This window comes from Pan paniscus, chromosome 11 (genome assembly GCF_029289425.2).
Source record: "Pan paniscus chromosome 11, NHGRI_mPanPan1-v2.0_pri, whole genome shotgun sequence".
Taxonomy (NCBI): domain Eukaryota; kingdom Metazoa; phylum Chordata; class Mammalia; order Primates; family Hominidae; genus Pan; species Pan paniscus.
This window is the reverse complement of record NC_073260.2, coordinates 88,402,826-88,425,443: the sequence shown is the minus strand read 5'-3', so window position 1 is coordinate 88,425,443 and position 22,618 is coordinate 88,402,826. Positions and strand designations below refer to the sequence as shown.

Sequence of the window (22,618 nt, the reverse complement as noted above, 5' to 3'; positions counted from 1 at the left end):
TGGCAGCCAATCACCAGGCTGGCCATGGACTGGGAATTTCAGCTAAGAATTATGGAGAGAATTTACCAGTGGAACTGAAAAAAATAAGGATGCCATAAATTGGAATTAGGGCCATGGCAAACCAAAGCTACTTGCAAGCCAAGTTATGAATAGGAAATACATAGAAGCGAAGAAGCCAGTTATTGGAGGTACAAAAGAGGAGGAGATGCTGAGAATATTCTTGAATGTTCCTGAGTCTTCTAGCTCCAGCCCAAATCTGTATATCTTTAAAATATGCCCCTCATTTTCCTCAGGGCTTCCAAACAAACTGATATACCAGCCGATAGTCCCCAAAGATTAGAATCATACCATCTCTTCCTAACGGGAGACACCATGAACAGAAAATGTGGCGCCTGGTAGGAAGCTGACGGTGGGTGAAAAGACCCTGCTGAGATCCTTTTCTGGCCCCACCTGGCAAGCTGCCAGCCAATGAACTTCTTGGTGGCTCCTCGGGTCACCCCCCCCCACCCCAATACACACACACACAACCAGGTGGTGGAAGCCAGCAGGCAGCCAGCCTCTATGGGCTGGAGTTTGTTTCCACAGTTGGCTGGATTGAGGAAAAAGCTGGACCGGGGAGCTTTCCTGGGCTGAAGAAATGCCAGACAGCAAAGCTGGCTGAGCAGGTGGGCACTAATCTCACTTTTAAGGATTTCTTGAAGATGGCAAGCCTCACAATCCAAAAAGAACAAGGACAAACCAAGCCACGGCTCTCCTTTGTAGCCAGAGGGCAGAGGAAGAAGACAGCTCTCTGGGTGCAAGCCTCTTCCTCTCCCTGGGCTTCAATTTATCCACCTGTACGAGGTCTGTCACATGGAGTTAGGTCCATGCTCTCAGGTCCCCATGACACCTCCAGACCCAACTTAATGCTGGAAGTGTCTGATGAGCGAGCTCATTCCTGCCTTGGTGCTCTGGGAGCTGAAACAAAAACAAACAGGCATGGCCACCTCCTCCACTGAAATGCTCCCAAGGCTGAAGCTTGCAGGTGGGAGGGCAGGGGAGAGGACAAAGGAGGTGTGAAGCAGCAGGGCCTGACCCACCCACCCCCTGCTCCCGGGTGAAGATGTCCCAGGAGGGGAGATCTGCCAGCCTGCATGTCCATGGGAGCCAGAAGGTGTCTGGCATCAGCACCAAGAGGCCTCATCATTCACCCAAGTTGCTGCTGCTTTGCAGAAGGTAAGGGCTGAAGAGGCATTAAGGGCTTAATTATTCTCCCAGGGAGACTGGTCTCCGGGGGAGGAGGCTGAAATTGAAGTCTACTTCCAATGGGGAAAACAGAAGTCCTTTACTTTGTGCACGTATCATATCCCAAGAGACCGAGTCTCTCTATCCCATTCGGGCGGGAAGGTGGACAGATTCAGTTTAAAAGGGTATTTTTGGCCAGGTGCGGTGGCTAACGCCTGTAATCCCATACATTAGGAGGCCAAGGCGGGTGGATCACGAGGTCAGGAGTTCAAGACCAGCCTGACCAAGACGGTGAAACCCCGTCTCTACTAAAAATACAAAAGTTAGCCGGGCGTGGCGGCGCGCGCCTGTAATCCCAGCTACTTGGGAGGCTGAGGCAAGAAATTGCTTGAACGCGGGAGGTGGAGTGAGCCGAGATCGGGCCACTGCACTCCAGCCTGGGGGACAGAGCGAGACTCCATCTCAAAAAAAAACAAAAACAAAAACAAAAGGGAGGGGGGCGTATTTTCAAATAATTTTCAAGTTACCAAATCTAAAAATAAGGAAAAGACTAGTCTGGAATGAACGGACGAGGGAGGGAGACAATGAGAATGAGAATATGACTAAGCCAGGGAGGGAAAGAGCTGGAACGGCTCAGATTCCCGAGGCTGATACTGAAATTTCCCGGGAGGGGCACTGAGGACGGCCCGAGGGTCTAGAGTGGGGCTTGGGCCCAGATTGGAGGAGATTAGAGAGGTAAGTCCTTTCTGTACCTTCTCGCGAATACCTGGGCGAGATGCAAGTCCAGGCCCTTCTCTGGGGTCTCTTCCCAAAGGCTGGTCCGGGTGGGGCTACTGGGCTCTTTTGCTTCCCCCTCCCTCCCGCCCGCGGCGCTCCAGCTGGCGCTTATCCCCTTCTTGCACGAACAAGACGCCCCACAGGACTCCGGGAGCCCCACGCCAGCCAGGAATCTGTCCGAGTCTGCGGGCACCCTCCTCTCTCCCCGCAAAGGACTCGCAGGGGTCAGGAACCCCCCCCACCCCCAACTGTTACTGGGAGTCGGAGACAGTCTTCTGGCCTCTGGAGGGCGCGCCTCCGTTGGGGGCTCAGCGTCCCCATCTGTAAAGTGGGGACAGGTGTGTGTCTGGAGAAATCTAAGGAGTCCTGCAAGGCTGAGAGCCCCCGATCCTGCCGTTTGAATTCCAGGGTCGCGGCGGACGGCACGGCGCTGCCGCCTTTGCACGGTGGCGCGTGGAGGCAAAGCGAAAAAGGGGACGCCCCGCGCCTCTTTTCCATCCTGGAGAGGGGTTGGGGTGGTGCCCGGCGCAGAGGCGGCGCGCTCGGGGGCGGGGACGACCCTCCAGCGCCACCGCGTGGCTGAACTGGGTTCGGGCGGCGGGCCCAGAAGAGACGCGAGGTAGCCACAGCCTCCTCAGCTACCGCGAAACCAGAACCACGATAACCACAAGTTTTTATGAAGGGAGCAGCCACGAACGCCGGCGCTGGGCGAACTGGTGTAATATAAGTAAGAAAAAGGCAGCTAGCATTGACTGAGCTTTATGACGAGCCCACTACTCTCCAGTCCTTTTCTCATTTAAACTCTAATAATAGGCTGGGCACGGTGGTTCACGCCTATAATCCCAACCCTTTGAGAGGCTGAGGCGGGCGGATCACCTGAGGTCAGGGGTTCGAGACCAGCTTGGCCAACATGGTGAAACCTCGTCTCTACTAAAAATACAAAACTTTGCCGGGCATGTTGACAGGCGCCTGTAATCCCAGCTACTGGGGGTGGGGGGTGAGGGGGGTTGGGGGGGTGGGTAATAAAAGACAGGGGAATTGCAACAGAGAAAGAGTAATTCACACAGAGCCAGCCGTGCGGGAGACTGGAGGGTTTTGTTTTTGTTTTTGGGGTTTTTTTTTTTTTGAGACGGAGTCTCACTCTGTCGCCCAGGCTGGAGTGCAATGGTGCGATCTGGGCACGCTGCAACCTCCGCCTCCTGGGTTCGAGCGATTCTGCTGCCTCAGTCTCCCCAGTAGCTGGGATTACAGGCATTACAGGCATGCACCACCACTCCCAACTAATTTTTGTATTTTTAGTAGAGACAGGGTTTTGCCATGTTGGCCAGGCTGGTCTCGAACCCATGACCTCAGGTGATCCGCCCACCTTGGCATCCCAAAGTGCTAGGATTACAAGCATGAGGCGCCGCGCCCGGCCTGGAGTTTTATTATTACTCAAATCAGTCTCCCGGAGCATTGGGGGAGCAGAGTTTTTAAAGATAACTTGGTGGGTAGGGGGAAGCCAGTGAGCCAGGAGTGCTGCTGATTGGTCAGAGATGAAATCATGGGAGTTGGAGCTGTCTTCTTGGGCTGAGTCAGTTCTTGGGTCTGGGGGCCACAAGATCAGATGAGCCAGTTTATTGATCTGAGTGGTGCCAGCTGATCCATCAAGTGCAGGGTCTGCAAAATATCTCAAGCACTGGCCGGGCACGGTGGCTCACGCCTGTAATCCCAGCACTTTGGAAGGCTGAGGCGGGTGGATCACCTGAGGTCGGGAGTTTGAGACCAGCCTGACCAACATAGAGAAACCCCATCTCTACTAAAAATACAGAATTAGCCGGGTGTGGTGGTGCATGCCTGTAATCCCAGCTACTCAGGAGGCTGAGGCAGGAGAAACGCTTGAACCCGGGAGTTGGAGGTTGTGGTGAGCCGAGAACGCACCATTGCACTCCGGCCTGGGCAAGAAGAGCGAAACTGTCTAAAAAAAAAAAAAAAAGAAATCTCAAGCACTGGTCTTAGGAGCAGTTTAGGGAGGGTTAGAATCTTGTAGCCTCCAGCTACATGACTCCTAAACCATAATTTCTAATCTTGTGGCTAATGTTAGTCCTACAAAGGCAATCTAGTCCCCAGGCAAGAAGGAGGTCTGCTTTGGGAAAGGGCTGTCTTTGTTTAAACTGTAAACTATATATATAGGTTTCTCCCAAAGTTAGTTCAGCCTTTGCCAAGGAATGAGCAAGGACAGCTTGGAGGTTAGAAGCAAGATGGAGTCAGTTAAGTTGATCTCTTTCACTGTCTCAGTCATAATTTTGCAAAGGCGGTTTCAAGCTGAGATCGCACCACTGCACTCCAACCTGGGTGACAGAGCGAGACTCTGTCTCAAAAATAAAAAAATAAAAATAAACTCATAATAATCTTTGAAGTGGGTACTACTATCAAATATTAGTTCCATCTCACAGAGGAGGAAACTGAGGTTTAGAAAGTCTGATCAACTCGCCCAAGTCCACCTTTGATGGAGAAAGCTGACCCACTGAAGCCCCCAACATTTTCCAACTGGACACTTGGAAATGTGGGGGGAACATTCTAGTTTGCCAAGGAGCTGAAATCATCCGGTCTTTAAAGACCCTCCCATGCCCCCGTTTGTGGTTAACTCCTTCATCCCTGCTCCAGGGAGTGGCCTCCACCTCTCCATTTTGAAGGAGAATGATGTCTGTGGCCACCAAGGTCAGAAGCCAAAGGACAGAGCTTTTCTCTGATGCCCAGGAGCCTTGGCAGGAAGAGTGCTTGGAGAGTTGAGAGTCAGAGACTGGGGAAAGCTGGGTAGTCAGGAGCTTCCAGAAGGGTAGGAAGAATGCCAGGTTACCCAGGTTCTGGGCCCTGCTCGGCTTCCAACTGGCTATGTGATTTTGGGCAAGTGCCTTCTCTTCTCTGGGCCTCAGTTTCCCTCAAAATGGGAGGATTCTTCTAGGTCTGATAATCTCTTCCCTTTCCCCACCTCCCCTTATCTCTCCTACACAAACTGCTCCCCACTGCCCCACCCAGACTGGCTCTGATATTCCAGAAGCCTTTAACTACGGTTTGAAAGTCCCAGGTGGAAGTTGCCGCCCATCCCTGAGGTTCCTCCTGAGCTCTGGGCCCAGGGCTTTAGGTCCTGCTAGGGTATGTGGCCTTGGCAGGTTGGAGAGATCAGAGGGGAGGAAGGCCCAGTGCCTCTGAGACAGGCCTCAGGGAGGCCTGCATTGTGATGACCTGATCCACTCTATGACATCATCCTCTCTTCCACCCTCTCTTCTCCCTGGTCAACCGCTCTGCAAACAACCATCAATCTGATCCCACAGGCCTGAGAAAGTCTGCTCTCCAGTACCTGCTGCTGATCTGTTTCAGCTGACAAGAAGCACCATGAAATTGGAATTCACGGAGAAAAACTACAATAGCTTCATGCTGCAGAACCTGAACAGACAGAGGAAACGCAAAGAGTACTGGGACATGGCCCTGAGCGTGGACAACCACGTCTTCTTTGCACATCGCAATGTGCTGGCTGCTGTCTCCCCACTGGTGAGGAGCCTCATCTCCAGCAATGACATGAAGACCGCTGATGAGCTTTTCATCACCATTGACACCAGTTACCTGAGCCCGGTCACAGTGGACCAGCTTCTGGACTACTTCTATAGCGGCAAGGTGGTGATCTCCGAGCAAAATGTGGAGGAGCTGCTTCGTGGGGCTCAGTATTTCAACACACCACGCCTTCGAGTTCACTGTAACGACTTCCTTATTAAGTCCATCTGCCGTGCCAACTGCTTGCGCTACCTCTTCTTGGCTGAGCTGTTTGAGCTCAAAGAGGTATCAGACGTAGCTTACTCTGGCATTCGGGACAACTTCCACTACTGGGCCAGTCCTGAGGGCTCCATGCACTTCATGCGCTGTCCACCTGTTATCTTTGGCCGCCTGCTCCGTGATGAAAACCTTCACGTGCTCAATGAAGACCAGGCGCTCAGTGCACTCATCAATTGGGTGTACTTCCGGAAGGAGGATCGGGAGAAGTATTTCAAGAAGTTCTTCAATTACATCAATCTCAATGCTGTCTCCAATAAGACGCTGGTGTTTGCCAGCAACAAGCTGGTGGGCATGGAGAACACCTCATCCCATACAACTCTGATTGAGAATGTCCTGATGGACCGCAAGCAGGAGCGGCCATGCAGCCTGCTGGTCTACCAGCGGAAAGGGGCCCTGCTTGATTCCGTGGTCATCCTCGGTGGCCAGAAGGCCCACGGCCAGTTCAATGATGGAGTGTTTGCCTATATCATCCAGGAGAACCTGTGGATGAAGCTCTCAGACATGCCCTATCGGGCAGCAGCACTTAGTGCCACCTCTGCTGGTCGCTACATCTACATCTCTGGTGGCACCACTGAGCAGATTTCAGGGCTGAAGACAGCCTGGCGGTATGACATGGATGACAACTCCTGGACCAAGTTGCCTGACCTGCCCATCGGGCTTGTCTTCCACACCATGGTGACCTGTGGGGGGACAGTGTACTCAGTGGGCGGGAGCATTGCCCCAAGGCGGTATGTCTCCAACATCTATCGCTATGATGAGCGGAAGGAAGTCTGGTGCCTGGCAGGAAAGATGAGCATCCCCATGGATGGCACCGCCGTGATCACTAAAGGAGACAGGCATCTGTACATTGTCACTGGACGGTGCTTGGTGAAAGGTTATATCTCCCGGGTCGGGGTAGTGGACTGCTTTGACACCAGCACTGGGGACGTGGTCCAGTGTATCACCTTCCCCATTGAGTTCAACCATCGGCCCCTGCTCTCTTTCCAACAGGACAACATCCTCTGCGTGCACAGCCACCGGCAGAGTGTGGAAATCAATCTGCAGAAGGTGAAGGCAAGCAAGACGACCACCTCAGTGCCTGTCTTGCCCAACAGCTGCCCCTTGGATGTGTCCCATGCTATATGCTCCATTGGAGACAGCAAGGTGTTTGTATGTGGGGGTGTCACCACTGCCAGCGATGTCCAGACAAAGGACTACACCATCAATCCAAATGCCTTCTTGCTGGACCAAAAGACAGGCAAGTGGAAGACCCTGGCTCCCCCACCAGAGGCACTGGACTGTCCTGCCTGCTGTCTAGCCAAGCTACCTTGCAAGATTCTTCAAAGGATTTAAACATTTTAAGTGGGAGAATAAGTAAATGCATTATTATTCACAATTTAATGAGAGAAAGAGAGGAAGATGGCCTGTTGTTTCCTTCTTAGTGTTCCAGTCCATGCTTGGCCCTGAAGGTGGAGATCCTAGGGGAGGGCTGCTCCCAGTGGGTGGAAACTCAGGGCCACTATGTCATTGGAGGTATCCAACAGGGGCTGGAAAGGAACCCCTGGTGGGTGGAATTGAAGCCCCTCCCAGGCACTGGCCAAGGCGATGTCTGTCCCCTATTCTGTACCCCTGTGGTCACCTCTCAGGCATCTGCTAGATTGGCAGGTAAACATCCACTCAGAGCTGTGAAGCATCAAGCTCCTCCAGCACCTGCTTCCCTCCGGTCTTTCCCAAAAGCAGGGGAGGACCCGTCCCAGGTCTGAGAGAGGAATCTCATGGCCAGGAAGGAGAAGGTGACCTGGGTAAGACTCAGAAAAGAAGGCAGAAGGAACAGGGGAGGCAAGGTTACTTAGCTTCTGTGTTTGCCCATGCAGCTACGGTAGTTTGTGTCTCATTTGTGGGAAAGCTGGAGGTTCCTTACAATTGTTTCTACTAAGCCAAGTACATTGAGAACTTTCTCCAGGAATATGAGTCTGAGAGACTGGGGATAAAAGAGAGGCGAGTAAAGGGAAAAGAAAGAAACATATCCTGGCCGGGCACAGTGGCTCATGCCTGTAATGCCAACACTTCAGAAGGCTGAGGCAGAAGGATCACCTGAGCCCAGGAGTTTGAGACCAGCCTAAGCAATAAAGTGAGATCCCGTTTCTAGTATATAAAAAAAAATAAGGCCAGGGGTGGTTGCTCACGCCTGTAATCCCAGCACTTTGGGAGGCCGAGGCAGGTGGATCACCCGAGGTCAGGAGTTTGAGACCAGCCAGCCTGACCAACATGGTGAAACCCTGTCTCTACTAAAAATACAAAATTAGCGAGGCGTGGTGGCACATGCCTGTAATCCCAGCTACTCGGGAGGCTGAGGCAGGAAAATCTCTTGAACTTGGGAGGCAGAGCTTGCAGTGAGCCGAGATAACGCCACTGCACTCCAGTCTGGGCGACAAGAGTGACACTCCGTCTCAAAAAAAAAAAAAAAACAAAAACAGAATCTACTTTTGCATTTGGCAAGCAGCTAGACTAAGGGTGCTAGAAAGCCTGGATCGCTTTAATTCAATCAAGGCATTATATGATTCAAATTTAGGCTTTAGACTATTTCCACCTTTATTCTTAGTGTGTAGCCCTTTAGGGTCCCAACAAAAATCACTTTTCTGGGGCTTCACAACCACATATGACTAGCGTCCCTTCTATCTTTTCAGTGCTTGCCCTCTGCTGCCCTGGCCACTTCCCTATCCCCTATCACCGCCAGCATCTATCATAGAGTAATTTATAAGGATTTATTCTTGCCTTTCTCCTAGCTAAGATCAATTTTTGCTCTTTTGATGTTGTTGTTGAGATGGGATCTCACTTTGTCATCCAGGCTGGACTGCAGTGGTGCAATCATAGCTCACTGCAACCTCAAACTCCTGGGCTCAAGGGATCCTCCCGCCTCGGCCTACTGAGTAGCTGGGACTACAGGTGCTTGCCACCACACCTGGGTAGTTTTTTTGTTGTTGTTGTTTTTAAATTTTTTGTAGTGATGTGGTCTCACTTTGTTTCCCAGGCTGGTCTTGAACTCCAGGGCTCAAGCAATCCTCCCACCTCGGTCTCCCAAAGTGCTGGGATTACAGGCGTGAGTCACTGTGCCCAGCATTTGTTACTTTAAAAGGTGGGAACTCTGTCTTACTCTCTCACCCAGTACCCTTCAGAAATAATTGTGTGGCCCTTGATCTGCCCTGGGAGAGTGCTGAGGAGGAATTCTACACAGGTTAATCTCTGTCTCCCCGAGAATCCAGGGCTCTTTCCTGATAGGCTGTCAAGTGCTCTCCCCATCCCTGTCACCCCACCCAGGCCAGGGGCTCGCCTCACACTGTTCTCTCCCTTGGCCTCTACTGTCCTGGAAGTCCTGGCTAGGCTCCTTTCCAATCCCAGACCTTCACCGCTTGGACTTTTTCTGTTCTCGGAGTCTCAGAACTGTTGGCAGAGCTCACTATGCATTCAAATGGTCTAAAATGAAATCATTTTTGTGATGGTTAATTTCTTTTTTTTTTTTTTTGAGACAGAGTCTTGCTCTGTCACCCAGGCTGGAGTGCAGTGGCACAATCAGCTCACTGCAACCTCCACCTCCTGGGTTCAAGTCATTCTCCTGCTTCAGCCTCCCCAATAGCTGGGATTACAGGCATGCGCCATCACGCCCAGTTAATTTTTGTATTTAAGTAGAGACGGGGCCCTGAGTGAACTTGAAGGCCACAAGGATTACAATTCCTAGGCAAGTCCTGGTGCTGAACTGGGCTCAGAGACATTGGACTTGGGGGGCATGCAACCTACTGAGATACCAGCCAGCTGGCTAAGGGAGTGCTTGCATCACCCCTTCTCCAACCACAGGCAGGACAGCTCACAGCTACAAAAGAAACCTCTTCCTTCTGCTTGGGGACAGGAGGGAAAACTAAAGGGGACTCTGTCTTGCATCTTGGATATCAGCTCAGCCACAGTAGGATAGGGCACTAGTCAGAGTCAGAAAGCCTCTATTCCAGGCCCTAGTCCCTACACATTTCTAGACACACCCTGGGCCAGAAGGGAACCTGCTGCCTTGAAGGGAAGAATCCAATCCAGGCAGGATTCATCACCTGCTGATTAAAGAGCCCTTGGGCCCTGAAAAACCAGCAGCGATACCCAGGTAGTAAGCTGTGAGCCTAGGGTGAGACTCAGAGACGTACTGGCTCCAGGTGAGACCCAGCACATTCCCAGCTGTGGTGACCTCAGGGAGAGATTCCTTCTGCTTGAGAAAAGCAGAAGAAAAAGTAAAGGGGACTTTGTTTTGCACCTTAGGTACCAGCTTGGCCACAGTGGGGTAGAGCACCAAGCAGGCTCTTAGGTTCCCCAATTCCAAGTCTTGGCTCTTAAATGTCATTTCTGAACCTACACTGGGCCAGAGGGAAGCCCACTGCCCTGAAGGGTGAGTCCAGGCCAGGCCTGGCAGCATTCACCACAGCTGACTGAAGAGCACTTGGGCCCAGGTGCAGTGGCTCACGCCTGTAATCCCAGCACTTTGGGAGTCCGAGGTGGGTGGATCACTTGAGGTCAGAAGTTCAAGACCAGCCTGGGCAACATCATGAAACCCTGTCTCTACTGAAAATACAAAAATTAACTGTGTGTGGTGGCATGTGCCTATAATCCCAGCTACTCCGGAGGCTTAGGCAAGAGAGTCGCTTGAACGCGGGAGGCAGGGGTTGCAGTGAGCTGAGATCACTCCAGCCTGAGGAAAAGAGACAGACTCTGTCTCAAAAAATAAGTAAATAAATAAAAAAAAAAGAGCACTTGGGTCTTACCTGAACATCAGTGGTAGACTGGCAGTACTTCCTGTGGGCTTCTGGTGGTGGCTATGGGTTGAGGCTCCTCTGCTTATGGAAAGGGGAGGGAAGAGTGGGAAGAACTGTGTGACGGCTCAGCAGCAGTGCAATAGGACACCTCTCTGGATCTACCCAGGGCCTGCGGGAACTCGCTGCCCTGAAGGGAAGGACAGAAGCCTGACTGGCTTTACAACCTGCTGATTGAAGAGCCCTAGGGCCTTGAACATAAGGCAGTAGCTTGGTAGTGGTTACAGAGGGCCTTGGGTAAGCCCCAGGGCTGTGCTGACTTCAGGTTGACCCAGAGCACTTCCAGTGATGGTGGCCACAGAGATGCTTGTGTCACTCCACCCCAGCTCCAGGCGGCTCAACACACAGAGAGAGACTCCATATGTTTGGGGGAAGGTAGGGGAAGAGAACAAGAGCCCCTGCCTAGTAATCCAGAGAATTCTTTTAGATCTTATCCAGGACCACCAAGGTGGTAATGAGCAGCATTACTGGGCGTAGGGTGCACCCTAATGCAGATGTGGCTTAGATCACAACACCCAAGTCCTTTCAAATACTTGGAAAGCCTTCCCAAGAAGAACGGGTTCAAACAACCCCAGACTGCAAACACTACAGTAAATACCTAACCCTTCAATGCCCAAACACTGACAAATATCCATAAGCATCAAGACCATCCAAGAAAACATGACCTCATCAAACAAACATTAAGGCACCAGGGACCAATCCTGGAGAAACAGAGATATGTGACCTTTCAGACAGAGAATTCAAAATAGCTGTTTTGAGGAAACTCAACAAAATTTAAGATAACACAGAGAAGGAATTCAGAATTCTATCAGATAAATTTAACAAAGAGACCGAAATAATTTAAAAGAAGTTGTTTTTTTTTTTTTTGAGACGGAGTTTCGCTCTCATTGGCTAAGCTGCCCATGCCCAAGCAACAAGCTGATCTAAATGGTGTGATCTCAGCTCACCGCAACCTCTCCCTCCTGGGTTCAAGCGATTCTCCTGCCTCAGCCTCCTGAGTAGCTGGGATTATAGGTATGCGCGAGCAGACCCAGCTAATTTTGTATTTTTAGTAGAGACGGTGTTTCTTCATCTTTGGTCAGGTTGGTCTTGAACCCCCAACCTCAGGTGATCTGCTTGCCTCGCCTCCCACAGTGCTGGGATTACAGGCATGAGCCACCGCGCCAGGCCCTAAAAGAAGTTTTAATTATTCTTTTTTTTTTTTTCTTTTAAGACGGAGTTTTGCTCTTGTTTCTTGTTGCCCAGGCTGGAGTGCAGTGGCACAATCTCGGCTCACTGCAGCCTCCACCTCCCGACTCAAGCAATTCTCTTGCCTCAGCCTCCTGAGTAGCTGGGATTACAGGCACCCACAACCACGCTTGGCTAATTTTTTTGTATTTTTAGTAGAGACGGGGTTTCGCCATGTTGGCCAGGCTGGTCTCAAACTCCTGGCCTCAAGTGATCTGCCTGCCTTGGCCTCCCAAAGTGCTGGATTATAGGCATGGGCCACTGCACCCAGCCTCTGTATTTTCAAATAACTTGTCTTGAAGCTCACTAATTCTGCTTGATCAATTCTGCTATTAATAGACTCTGATGCGTCCTTAAGTTGTCAGTTGCATTTTTCAACTTCAGAATTTCTGCTTTTATAATAAGAAATTATAAAGTAAGAATAATTAAAATAAATATTATAAATAAATTATAAGAATAATTAAAACTTGGCTGGGCATGGTGGCTCATGCCTGTAATCCCAGCACTTTGGGAGGCCGAGGCAGGTGGATCACTTGAGGCCAGGAGTTTGAGACCAGCCTGGCCAACATGGCAAAACCCCATCTCTACTAAAAATACAGAAAAATTAGCCGGGCATGGTGGTGCACGTCTGTAGTCCCAGCTACTCAGGAGGCTAAGGCATGAGAATCACTTCAACCAGGGAGGCAGTTTGCAATGAGCCGAGATTGCACCACTGCATTCCAGCCTGGGCGAGAAAGAGACTGTCTCAAAAAAAAGAAAAGAAAATATACAGTCAGAGAAGGCAAAAAAAAGGAATAAAAATGAAGCACAGCTGGGCACGGTGGCTGACGCCTCTAATCCCAACATTTTGGGAAGCTGAGGTGAGCAGATCACCTAAGGTCAGGAGTTCGAGACCAGCCTGGCCAACATGGTGAAATCTTGTCTCTACTAAAAATACAAAACTTAGCCAGGTGTGGTAGTGCATGCCTATAATCCCAGCTACTCAGGAGGCCGAGGCAGGAGAATCACTTGAACCTGGGAGGCGGAGATTGCAGTGAGTCAAGATCGCACCACTGCACTCCAGACTAGGTGGCAGAGTGAAACTCCATCTCAAACAAACAACAACAAAAAAAGAAGCACACCTACAAGATCTAGAAAATTGCCTCAAAAGGGCAAATCTAACAGTTATTGGCCTTAAAGAGGAGGTAGAGAGAGATAGAAGTAGAAAGTTTATTCAAAGGGATAATAACAGAGAATTTCCCAAACCTAGAGAATATCAATATGCAACTATAAGAAGGTTATAGAATACCAAGCAGATTTAACCTGAAGAAAACTACCTCAAGGCACTTAATAATCCAACTCTCAAAGGTCAAGGACAAAGAAAGGATACTAAAAGCATCAAGAGAAAACAAACAAATAACATACAAGGGAGCTCCAATACTTCTGGCAGCAGATTTTTCAGTGGAAACATTATAGGCCAGGAAAGAGTGGCATGACATATTTAAAGTGCTGAAGGGGAAAACAAAAATTACCCTAGAATAGTATGTCTGGAGAAAATAGCCTTCAAACATGAAGGAGAAATACTTTCCCAAAAAGGCTGGGTGCAGTGGCTCATGCCTGTGAGTCCTAGCTACTCAGGAGGCTGAGGCAGGAGAATCATTTGAACCCGGAGGGCAGAGGTTGCAGTGAGCAGAGATCACATCAATACACTCCAGTCCGGGCGACAGAATGAGACTCTGTCCCAAAAAAAAAAAAAAAAAAAAAAAGAAAAGGAAAAGAAATACTTTCCAAAACAAACAACAGCTGAGAGATTTCATCAACACCAGACCTTTCCTACAAGAAATGCTAAAGGGAATACTTCAGTCAGAAAGAAAAGGATGTTAATGAGCAAAAAGAAATCACCTGAAGATGCAAAACTCACTGGTAATAGTAAGTATACAGGAAAAAGACAGACTATTGGCCGGGCGCAGAGGCTCACGCCTGTAATCCCAGCACTTTGGGAGGCCAAGGCAGGCAGATCACTTGAGGTCAGGAGTTTGAGACCAGCTTGGCCAACATGGTGAAACCCCATCTCTACTAAAAATGCAAAACTTAGTTGGGCGTTGTGGTGCACACCTGTAGTCCCAGCTGCCACTGCACTCCAGCTTGAGTGGACAAAGCAAGACCCTGTCTCAAAAAAAAAAAAAAAAAGTTAAAAACCAGAGGGACAGGCCGGGCGTGGTGGCTCATGCCTGTAATCCCAGCACTTTGGGAGGCTGAGGTGGGCAGATTGCCTGAGGTCAGGAGTTCGAGACCAATCTGGACAATATGGTGAAAACCCCATCTCTACCAAAAATGCAAAAATTAGCTGGGTGTGGTGGCACACGCCTGTAATCTCAGCTACTTGGGAGGCTGAGGCAGAAGAATCACTTGAACCCAGGAGACAGAGGTTGCAGTGAGCCAAGATTGTGCCACTGGCACTCCAGCCTGGGCGATAGACTGAGACTCTGTCTCAAAAAAAAAAAAAGCAGAGGGACAAAGTTAGAGTTACTAGTTTTCTTTTTGCTTGTAAGTTTATTTGTTTATGCAAACAGTGTTGAGTTGTTATCAGCTTAAAATAATGGGTTAAAAGTATTTGCAAGCCTCAGGATAATATGAAATCAGAAAACATACAACAGATACACAAAAAATAAAAAGCAAGAAATTAAATCATACCACAGAGAAAATTACCTTCAGTAAAAGGAAGACAGGAAGGAAGAAAAGAAGGAAGAGAAGACCACAAAACAACCAGAAAACAAATAACAAACTGGCAGGAGTAAGTCCTTACTTATCAATAATAACATTGAATTTTTTTTTTTTTTGAGACAGAGTCTGGCTCTGTTGCCCAGGCTGGAGTGTAATGGCGTGATGTCAGCTCACTGCAACCTCCGCCTCCCAGGTTCAAATGGTTCTCTTGCCTCAGTCTCCTGAGTAGCTGGGACTTCAGGCCCCTGCCACCACGCCTGGCAATTTTTTGTATTTTTAGTAGAGACAGGGTTTCACCGTGTTAGCCAGGATGGTCTTGATCTCCTGCCCTCAAGATCCACCCACCTCAGCCTCCCAAAGTGCTGGGATTACAGGCGTGAGCCACCGTGCCTGGTATAACATTGAATGTTAAGGGACCAAACTCACCAATTTTGTTAGTCTGTCCTCATACTGCTATAAAGATCTACCTGAAACTGGATAGTTTATGAAGAAAATAGGTTTAATTGACTCACAGTTCCTCAGGCTGTACAGGAAGCATGTCTGGGAAGCCTCAGGAAACTTAGAATTATGGCAGAAGGTGAAAGGGAAACAAGCACTTCTTACCACGGTGGAGCAGGAGGAAGAGAAAGAACAAAGTGGGAGGTGCTGCACACTTTTAAAGCAACCATCTAATAAGAACTCATTCACTATCATGAGAACAGCAAGGGGGAAGTTCACCCCTTGATCCAATCACCTCACACCGGGCCTCTCCTCCAACATGTGGGGATCACAATTCAACATGAGATTTGGGTGGGGACGCAGAGCCAAACCCTATCACCAATCAAAAGACTTAGAGTGGGCCAGGTGCGGTGGCTCACGCCTGTAATTCCAGCACTTTGAGAGGCCGAGGCAGGCAGACTGCTTGAGGTCAGGAGTTTGAGACCTGGCCAGCATGGTGAAACCCCATCTCTACTAAAAATATAAAAAATTAGCCAGGCACGGTGGCGCATGCCTGTAATCCTAGGTACTCGGGAGGCTGAGGCATGAGAATTGGTTGAGCCTGGGAGGCAGAGGTTGCAGTGAGCCAAGATCATGCTACTGCACATTCCAGCCTGGGCAACAGAGTGAGAATCCATCTAAAAAAAAAAAAAGACACACATAGACTGAAAATAAAGGGATGGAAAAAGATATTCCATGACAATGGAAACCCAGAAAAGAGCAGGAGTAGCTATACTTAGACAAAATAGATTTCAAGACAAAAACTATAAGAAGAGACAAAGAAGGCCATTATATAATGATAAATGGGTCAATTCAGTAAGAGGATATAACAATTGCAAATATGTATGCACCTAACACAGGAGGACCCAGACAAAATTAATACAAACCAATTTACTCGTGTTAAAGAGAGTGACAGACCCCAATATAATAAGAGCTGGTGACTTCAACACCCCACTTTTAGCACCAGACCTATCTTCCAGACAGAAAGCCAATCAACAAACATTGGACTTCATCTACACTTGTTGGGAGCAGGCCGCCCAAAATCTGGCCATAAACTGGCCCCAAAACTGGCCATAAACAAAATCTCTGCAGCACTGTAACATGTTCATAACGGCCCTAACGCCCACACTGGAAGGTTGTGGGTTTACGGGAATGAGGGCAAGGAACACCTGGTCTGCCCAGGGTGGAAAACTGCTTAAAGGCATTCTTAAGCCACAAACAACAGCATGAGCGATCTGTGCCTTAAGGACATGCTCCTGCTGCAGTTAACTAGCCCAACCTATTCCTTTAATTTGGTCCATCCCTTCGTTTCCCATAAGGGATACTTTAGTTAATTTAATATCTATAGAAACAATGCTAATGACTCTTTTGCTGTTAATAAATATGTGGGTAAATCTCTGTTCAGGGCTCTCAGCTCTGAAGGCTGTGAGACCCCTGATTTCCCACTTCACACCTCTATATTTGTGTGTGTGTGTGTCTTTAATTCCTGTAGCACCGCTGGGTTAGGGTCTCCCCAACCGAGCTGGTCTCAGCATACACTATAACCAAATGTGACCAAAATGGATGGTACTGGCATTAAAACAGACACATAGACCAGTGGAACAGAATAGAGAACCCAGAAATAAATTCATACATCTGCAGTAAACTCATTTTTGACAAAAGTGCCAAGAACATACATTGGAGAAAGTATGGTCTCTTTAATAAATACTGCTAGGAAAACTGGATATCCATATGCAGAAGAATGAAACTAGATCCCCATCTCTCATCATATATAAAAATCAAATCAAAATGGACGAAAGACTTAAATCTGAGACCTCAAACTATGAAATTAATACAAGAAAACACTGGGGAAACTCTACAGGACACTGGACTGGGCAAAGATTTCTTGAGTAAAAGCCCACAAGCACAAGCAACCAAAGCAAAAATGGACACATCAAATTAAAAAGCTTCTGCACAGCAAAGGAAACAACAAAGCAAAGTGAAAAGACAACTCACAGAATGGGATAAAATATTTGCAGAACTACCCATCTGACAAGGGACTAAGGAGAATATATAAGAAACTCAAACAACTCTATAGGAAAAAAAATCTAATCAATTAAAAATGGGCAAAAGATCCAAATAGACATTTCTCAAAAGAAGACATGCAGGCTGGGCGCGGTGGGTCACGCCTATAATCCCAGCACTTTGGGAGGCTGAGGCAGGTGGATCACGAGGTCAGGAGTTCAAGACCAGCCTGGTCAACATAGTGAAACACCGTTCTACTAAAAATACAAAAAATTAGCCGGGCATGGTGGCGGGTACCTGTAATCCCAGCTGCTCAGGACGCTGAGGCAGGAGAATTGCTTGAACCTGGGAAGTGGAGGTTGTAGTGAGCGGAGATCACACCACTTCACCCCAGCCCCTGGGCAACAGTGTAAGACTCTGTCTGAGAAAAAAAAAAAAAAGAAGAAGACATGTAAATGGGAAACAGGTATATGAAAAGGTGCTTAATATCATTGATCACCAGAGAAATACAAATCAAAACTACAGTGAGATATCATCTCATTCCTAATTAAAATGGCTTTTATCCAAAAGACAGGCAAAAACAAATGCTGGTGAGGATGTGGAGAAAAAGGGAACCCTCATACACTGTTGGTGGGAATGTAAATTAGTACAATCTCTATAGACAACACTTGGGAGGTTCCTCAAAAAACCAAAAAAAGAGCTACCATATGATCCAGCAGTTCCACTCCTAGATATATACCCAAAAGAAAGGAAATCAGTAGATAAAAAAATATCTGCACTCCTGTTTATGGCAGCGTTATTCACAATAGCCAAGATTTGGAAGCAACCTAAGTGTCCATCAACTGACAAATGGATAAAGGGAATGTGGTACGTATGCACAATGGAATACTATTCACCATAAAAAAAAGAAATTGATCCTGTCATTTACAACAACGTAGATGGAGCTGGAGGTCATTATGTTAAGTGAAATAAGGCAGGCACAGAAATACAAACTTTGGGCTGGGCGCGGTGGCTCACGCCTGTAATTCTAGCACTTTGGGAGACTGAGGCAGGTGGATCACCTGAGGTCAGGAGTTCAAGACCAGCCTGGCCAAAATGATGAAACCCTGTCTATACTAAAAATACAAAAATTACCCAGGTATGGCAGTGCATGCCTGTAATCCCAGCTACTCAAGAGGCTGAGGCAGGGAAATTGCTCGAACCCAGGAGGCGGAGTTTGCAGTGAGCCAAGATTGAGACACTGTACTCCAGCCTGGGCGACAGAGTAAGACTCTGTCTCAAAAAAAAAAAAAAGAAATGAAATGAAATACAAACAGCATGTTGTTTCTTATTTGTGGGAGCTAAAAATCATGGAGATAGACAGGAGAAGGATGATTACCAGAGACTGGGAATAGGGGGAGGAGGAAGGGAGGAAGTGTGAACGGTTAATGGGTACGGAAAAGGTAGAATGAGTAGGCCAGGTGTGGTGACTCACATCTGTAATCCCAGCACTCTGGGAGGCCAAGGGGAGAGGATGGCTTGAGCCCAGGAGTTTGAGACCAGCCTGGGCAACATAGGGAGACCTCATCTCTATTTTTAATTAAATAAAAAAAGAATGAATAAGACCTAGTATTTGCTAGCACAACAGTGTGACTACAGTCAAAAATAATTTCATAGTACATTTAAAAATAACCAAAAGTGCTGGGCGCGGTGGCTCACACTTGTAATCCCAGCACTTTGGGAGGCCGAGGCGGGCGGATCACGAGGTCAGGAGATCGAGACCATGGTGAAACCCCGTCTCTACTAAAAATACAAAAAATTAGCCGGGCGTGGTGGCGGGCGCCTGTAGTCCCAGCTACTCGGAGAGGCTGAGGCAGGAGAATGGCGTGAACCCGGGAGGCGGAGCTTGCAGTGAGCCGAGATTGCGCCACTGCACTCCAGCCTGGGCGACAGAGCGAGACTCCGTCTCAAAAAAAAAAAATAAATAAATAACAGTATAACTGGATTGTTTATAACACAAAGGATAAATGCTTGTGGGGATGGATACCCCATTTACCCTGATGTGATTAGTATGTATTGCATGCCTGTATCAAAACATCTCCCGTACCCATAAATAAGCACATCTAGTATGTACTCACAAAAATTAAAAATAAATACAGGCCAGGCGCGGTGGCTCACGCCTGTAATCCCAGCACTTTGGGAGGCCGAGGCGGGCGGATCACGAGGTCAGGAGATCGAGACCATCCTGGCTAACACGGTGAAACCCCGTCTCTACTAAAAATACAAAAACAAAATTAGCCGGGCGTGGTGGCAGGCGCCTGTAATCCCAGCTACTCGGGAGGCTGAGGTGGGAGAATGGCTGAACACAGGAGGCAGAGCTGGCAGTAAGCCCAGATCGCACCACTGCACTCCAGCCTGGGTGACAAAGCAAGACTCTGTCTCAAAAAAATATAATAATAATAAAAATAAATAGATAAATAAATACAAATAAATTAAAACAAAAAATTTAAAAATTTTACTTATTTATTTTTACTTTTGAGACAGAATCTCGCTCTATTGCTCAGGCTGGAGTGTAGTGGTGTGATCTCAGCTCACTTCAACCCCCGCCTCCCAGGTTCAAGCGATTCTCCTGCCTTAGCCTCCTAAGTAGCTGGGACTACAGGTGCACACCACCATGCCCAGCTAATTTTTGTGTTTTTAGTAGAGACGGGGTTTCACCATATTGGTTAGGCTGGTCTCGAACTCCTGACGTCATGTGATCCACCTGCCTCGGCCTCCCAAAGTGCTGGGATTACAGGCATGGGCCACCGCAGCTGGCCAAAAATTTAAAAATTTTAAACATTATTCTAGATGTTCCTATGAAGTTTGTTTGTTTTATTTATTTATTTATTTATTTATGAGACGGACTCTCGCTCTGTTGCCCAGGCTGGAGTGCAGTGGCACGATCTCGGCTCACTGCAACCTCCACCTCCCGGGTTCAAGCATTTCTCCCTGCCTCAGCCTCCTGAGTAGCTGGGATTACAGGCACTCACCACCATGCCTGGCTAATTTTTTTTTGAGACAGAGTTTGGTTCTTGTTGCCCAAGCTGGAGTGCAATGGCATGGTCTCGGCTCACTGCAACCTCTGCTTCCCAGGTTCAAGCGATTCTCCTGCCTCAGCCTCCCAAGCAGCTGGGATTATAGGGGCCCACCACCACGCCCAACTAACTTTTGTATTTTTAGTAGAGACAGATTTCACCATATTGATCAGGCTGGTCTCGAACTCCTGACCTCAAGTGATCTGCCCGCCTCAGCCTCCCAAAGTGCTGGGATTACAGGCGTGAACCATCACGTCTGGCTGAAGTTTTTTTTCAGATTAACATTTAAATCAGTAAACTCTGAGTAAAGCAGTTCTTCCTCTGTAATGTAAGCGGGACTCATCCAATCAGTCAAAGGCTTTTTTTTTTCTTTTGAGACGGAGTCTCACTCTGTCACAATAGTGTGATCTCGGCTCACTGAAACTCCGCCTCCTGGGTTCAAGCGATTCTTGAGCCTCAGCCTCTCAAGTCGCTGGGATCACAGGTGCCCACCATCATGCTCGGCTAATTTTTGTATTTTTAGTAGAGACATGGTTTCCCCATGTTTCCCAGGCTGGCCTCAAACTCCTGACCTCAGGTGATCCACCCACCTCGGCCTCCCAAAGTGCTGGGATTACAGGCGTGAGCCACCACACCCAGCCAAAGACTTTAATTTAAAAAAAGAAAGAAAGAAAAAAAAAAGACTGACTTCCCTGTAAAAGAATGAATTCTGCCAGATGACTGCTTTCAGACTTGAACTGCAACATCGACTCTTTCCTGGGACTTCAGCCTGCTGGCCCACCCTGCAGATTCTGGACTTGCCAGGCTCCACAATCATGTGAGTCAATTCCTTGAAACAAATCTCTGTGTCTGTGCCCCTGTTTATCTGTCTCACTCTCAGTCTCTATGTATGTATATATACATATATGTACCTATGTGTATGTATAGATACATATGTGTACGTATGTGTATGTATATACATACGTGTATGCATGTGTATGTATATATACATGTGTATGTGCATGTATATACATATGTGTGTATGTGTATATGCATGTATGTATACATGTGTATATATGTATGCATGCATGCATACGTGTATATATGTATGAATGCACGCATACACGTATGTATGCATGTATATGCATGCATGCATACATGTACATGCATGTGTATATAGACGTGTATGCACATATACATATGTATATACATGCATGCACATATATGCATGTATGTATGCATGTGTGTGCATATGCACATGTATACATATATGTATATGTGTGTGCGTGCATGTATATGCATATACATACATGTATATATGTATTATACATGTATATATACACATTCACAGAGATATACACATTACTATGGACTATGTATTTGTGTCCCCTCAGAACTTCATGTTGAAGCCCTAACCCCAAGTGTGGCTATATTTGGAGTAGAGGCCTCTAAGGAACTAATTAAGTTAAATGAGGTAATATGGGGTAGAGCCTTGATCCGATATGATTAGTGCCCTTATAAGAGACATAAGAGAAAAGGCCATGTGAGGACAGAGTGAAGGTGGCCATCTGCAAACCAAGAAGAGAGCCCTCACTAGAACCAAGTCAGCTGGAACCTTAATCTTGAACTTCTAACCTCTAGTACAGTGAGAAAATTAATTTCTGCTGTTTAAGCCACCCAATCCATGGTATTTTGTTCCCCAGCATATGGATATATATACATGTATACATATTATGCATCTTCTATTGATTCTGTTTCTCTGGAGAACCCTGACTAGAACAATACAGTCCTTCTAGGTCTTTCTTGGCCATCATCTATTGAGTTTCCCCTTGGTGGTTCTAAACCTCTCCTCTCTTTTCTACTGGTTCTCACTTTACTGGAGCAATTGAGTCCCTCAGAGTTGTCCTCAGCCTTGTCTCTGCCTCTAAAATCCTCCCTCCTTAGCCCATCCTTTCCACCACCTCTCCTTCTTCTATGACTTCAACCTCTATCTTCGGCATACAAATGTATTCAAGCATTCAAGTCTCTCCTATCTAAACATCACCCCAACCTTAGAGCCCTCTCTAGCCACAGCTGTCCCTCCTTTCCTCCTTTCCCCTTTCCTTTTTTTTTTTTTTTTTGAGATGGAGTCTCACTCTGTACCCAGGCAGGAGTGCAGTGGGATGATCTCAGCTCACTGCAACCTCTACCTCCCAGGTTCAAGCAATTCTCATGCCTCAGCCTCTCCAATAGCCGGGACTACAGGCACATGCCACCATGTCCGGCTAATTTTTATATTTTTAGTAGAGGTGAGTTTTTGCCATGTTGGCCAGGCTGATCTTAAACTCCTGGCCTCAAGTGATCTGCCCGCCTCAGCCTCCCAAAGTGCTGGGATTATAGGCATGAGCTACCATGCCCGGCCCTCATTGCAAACCTTTTTTTTTTTTTTTTTTTTTTTTTTTTTTGAGACGGAGTTTCACTCTTGTTGCCCAGACTGGAGTGCAATGGCGTGATCTCGGCTCACCGCAAACCTCCGCCTCCTGGGTTCAAGTGATTCTC

The 22,618-nt window shown here is 47.8% G+C and overlaps 1 protein-coding gene across 2 annotated transcripts; it reads left to right on the top strand.

Moving 5' to 3' along the window:
* Positions 1-571: 571 nt before the first annotated feature.
* Positions 572-13,611, top strand: CCIN (calicin). Of its 2 annotated transcripts, none has more exons than XM_008955254.3 (2): positions 572-1,215; positions 5,316-13,611. In XM_008955254.3, the coding sequence occupies exons 1-2, from the start codon at positions 1,103-1,105 to the stop codon at positions 7,141-7,143; spliced, it is 1,941 nt and encodes a 646-aa protein (XP_008953502.1). In that variant the 5' UTR covers positions 572-1,102; the 3' UTR covers positions 7,144-13,611. The 2 variants fall into 2 exon arrangements, with proteins under 2 accessions (XP_008953502.1, XP_003829903.1); XM_003829855.4 differs by lacking the exon at positions 572-1,215 and adding an exon at positions 1,277-1,959.
* The last annotated feature ends 9,007 nt before the right edge of the window (positions 13,612-22,618 follow it).